The sequence below is a fragment of the Zingiber officinale genome, chromosome 3B, assembly GCF_018446385.1.
Source record: "Zingiber officinale cultivar Zhangliang chromosome 3B, Zo_v1.1, whole genome shotgun sequence".
Taxonomy (NCBI): Eukaryota; Viridiplantae; Streptophyta; class Magnoliopsida; order Zingiberales; family Zingiberaceae; genus Zingiber; species Zingiber officinale.
The window spans coordinates 82,763,015-82,766,671 of NC_055991.1; the positions used below are offsets into that span (position 1 = coordinate 82,763,015).

The 3,657-nt window shown below is 47.8% G+C and overlaps 1 protein-coding gene across 1 annotated transcript; it reads left to right on the forward strand.

The window, feature by feature from the left end:
- Positions 1 to 1,439: 1,439 nt before the first annotated feature.
- LOC122054975 (leucine-rich repeat extensin-like protein 3) lies at positions 1,440 to 1,943 on the forward strand. Its single transcript, XM_042616381.1, has one exon. It carries the CDS (start codon positions 1,440 to 1,442, stop codon positions 1,941 to 1,943), a length of 504 nt encoding a protein of 167 aa, XP_042472315.1.
- The last annotated feature ends 1,714 nt before the right edge of the window (positions 1,944 to 3,657 follow it).

Below are 3,657 nucleotides of genomic sequence, written 5' to 3' on the forward strand. Positions count from 1 at the left end.
GGTCAGGGAGATGAGAGCATTGAGCTCCCCCACTTATGATTTGTGGTAGGAGGATAGGTGTACTCCGACAGCATCCTGTCCACTCGGTCACTCATCAGGAGCAGTGATGGCAGAGTGCACGCTTGTCACAACCCTACCCACTCGGTCTCACCATCGTGTGTGAGATGGCTGACTAGCGTCAGGGGTGACCAGGATATGTCATTTGCATTATATGCATGATGCATTTATTGCTTGTGTTTGCTACACTTGGTTTGTTGCATATTTGGTGGATGCATTGTTTGACATGCATATAGGATTTATGATACACTGGGTCTGACGGCCTTGATATCCCTATACCGAGGTCCTGGTTAGTACAGATACTCCTTTACTTTACAGTTTTGCACTTTCCATTTCATATGTTATGTCTAGGAGACTGTACACATATTTATTACTACTGGTTATTATTTACTATGTATGTCAACCAGGTATCCGCTTAGTGTTCGACTCACACCCCGTTATTACTATTTTCAGGTTGAGGTTGTTCAGGAGGTTCCAGCCGCTAGTCCCCCACCACTTCGCGTCGCGACGAGTTCGCACATTTTAGTTTTTCTTATTATGTTATTGTCTATGATTTCAGACTTATATCTTTTGGCATTTGAAGATTTTGTACGATCCCTTATTATCGATGGGTTTTTGTTTGGATGTATGCTGGTGATTTGTGTTTTATGGGTGTAGTTGAGTAGGATATCATATTTGTGTTTTATGGGTGTAGTTGAGTAGGATATTTGAAATAATTTTTCTTATCGTTGCTTAGGTTAAGGTTCTACTATTAAACTGAGTGGGTGTTTGCTTATTTTTATTGTCATTGTTCCGGCCGTGTTGGCCAAGGTATATGTGGCCCTGAGGGCATTGTAGGAAGTTTTATATTGTCACCCGCACAGGGGAGATGCTGTAAAAATTTCTTCTGGTAGAGATTACCTGGGGTGTGACAATATTTTTGGTATCAGAGCCAAGTTTTGTGAGTCAATTTGGGTATTTTCGAATTTGTACGAACTTTCGTTATGTTCATGTTTCAGAATTCCGTTTTGGATTTGTATGGATTTCCGTCGATTTTTCTCATTTTGGAATTTCTGAGGTCATAAAGGGAGACTAGACAACGATGGAACATCTCCAGACAACAAATAGGTAAAATGTTGATTTTTATAATGTTGATGCTGGAAGTAATATCTGTGTCATAATTTAACAGATATGAGGCGAGGTGCACGTGTTCTCATGTCGAGACGTGGTGCAGGACGACCACACAAGAGGATGTTGGAGTCCCTGGCAGCAGCGGCGCCAGAGACGTCTGCTAGGGTTGAGCCTGTCGACAAACTCCGCATGGTACTGCGGGAGCGTCGAGTTCTCATTCTCCGATGGTTTCATAGGTACCTACCCCGACCGTACCCATTGTACCCACTCCTATGGTATTCATAGTACCACCAGCGGTGCCACCTGCGGCATATTCGGTACCTCCTCCGGTCATGCCCATTGCATACCCGACACCCCCGCCACTAGTGCCTACGGTTTACCTGGCACCACCACCACCAGTGCCGACGATGAACCAGGCACCACCGCCACCGGTGCCTATTGCACACCCGACACCCGCACCAGCAGCAGTAGTTGCTCCACCTCCAGTACCACCACCCACCATACCTCCAGCCGCGCCCACCTATGCTGACCCTACAGTGCCACAAGTGGCACCTGCCCTAGTCTATGCAGTAGCACCGGGGGTACCTCCCCCGGCCTATGCAGTGGTACCACCTGTTGTACCAGCTCCGGTGGTTCTGCCAGTTCCTGCAGCCGTCCCTACTCATCACACTGATATAGTTGTGGCACGAGCTCGTATCCCAGCTTTGGAAGAGTTGATGAAGAGTCGATTCACCCTATTTCATGGAGAGACTGATCCGAGTGTGGCCCAGTCCTAGATAGAGACTGTGGAGCGGACCTTCTTCTACATGGCTTGCTCCGAGTGAGAGAAAGCAGAGCTGGCTGCTTTCCATTTACGAGATGAGGCTGATATCTGGTGGGATACGTAGCGTTCCATCATAAGCGAGCAGAATATCACCTGGGCGAGATTCAGAGAGGCTTTTGAGAGCCGGTACTTGTCACGGGCATATCATACGACTCGTCGGCAAGATTTTCTAAGTCTGCGGTAGAACAATCACAGGGTGGCAGAGTACAATGCTGAGTTTAATCGGTTGGCCAGGTTTTGTCCAGAATTAGTTGCTGAGGACAGATCTCTCATGCTTCAGTTTATCCAGGGATTGGATGGACATCTGCAAGTAAAGCTTGCCGATTTTGGGAGTTCATCCTATTTAGAGACGTTGGACAGAGCCCTCATGATTGAGTCAGCTCAGCAGAGAGCATTTCTGGATAGGAAAAGGAAACAGATGGGTCAGACATTAGGACAGACTCAGCCACCACAGGCTACCGGACAATAGCAAAGTGGTCACGGTCAGCCAGGTCAGGGTACTTCTGGGGAATATGGTCAGCCTCAGAAGTCAGGGCGATCTTCATCAAGATGTTCTCGGTCTTCTCAGCAGAACCGGAAACAACCCACCAGTGACACTCACTGTACCAGATATGGGTCCAAAGACCACCTCACCACAGCCTGCTCCCTGGGATAGTCGATTTGCTATTTTTGCAAACAACCCGGGCATTTGAGCCGAGATTGTTCGCTGAAGGCTTAGCATATGGCTTCCGGAGTGTCTGGTCATGGAGGATAGCCCAGTCAGACAGGGACTCATCGAGGAGGGCACGGAGCCCAAACTTCACATCGCCAGCAGAGGATAGCTCCCCTTGCAACTGCTGCTTATGGTCTGCATGGACAGGAGCACTCTAGTGTCCTCATAGTACCACAGAGCTTTGTTTCGGAACTACAGTATCTGACTCAGGGGTAGTATCAACTGCAACCCAAGCCACTGGTTCAGTACCCGTCACAGCCTCAACCCCTAGTCCAGTATTAGTCACAGCCTACATATCCGTCTTTAGCTCAGTACCCGGCACCGTCACAGTGGCAGACTCAGACTCAGGCGTAGCAGCCTTTGGCAGCACTACCACCTCCACCACTGCCAGAGACTGGACGTATTCATGCGATTACTATAGAGGATGCACAGCGGGCCGACGGATCCATTTTTCGCGATATGATTTTACTTTATGCATTATCCGTTGATATGTTGATAGATATTGGTAGCTCACATTCTTTTATTTCCCGTGCTTTCATGAGGGACATAGGTAGACTACCTACTCTTAGACCGCAGCGACTAACCGTCTCTCTACCGTCCGGTGATACTTTGGACGTCACCCAGGAGGTCAGAGGTTGCCCGTTAGACTTTGGCAACATGATACTTACGGTAGATCTTTTAGTACTAGAAATGGTCGAGTTTGATATTATTCTTGGCATGGATTGGCTGTCAGCATATCATGCCATTGTTGATTGACAGACGAGGGTGGTCACATTCCGGCCTCTGAACCAACCCTCATGGGATTTCACTGGCATTAGGAACGATGACATATCAATCATTTTAGCGATTTAGGCTCAGAAGTTGCTGTCACATGGTTGTCAAGGATTTCTTCTATCTTTGATTAATACTAACGACAGTAGTAGTTCCCAGCTCTCAGACATTCCAGTGGTCTGAA

Coding starts and splice junctions, on each gene's coding strand:
- LOC122054975 (XM_042616381.1), top strand. CDS start 1,440: ATGGTATTCATAGTACCACCAGCGGTGCCACCTGCGGCATATTCGGTA.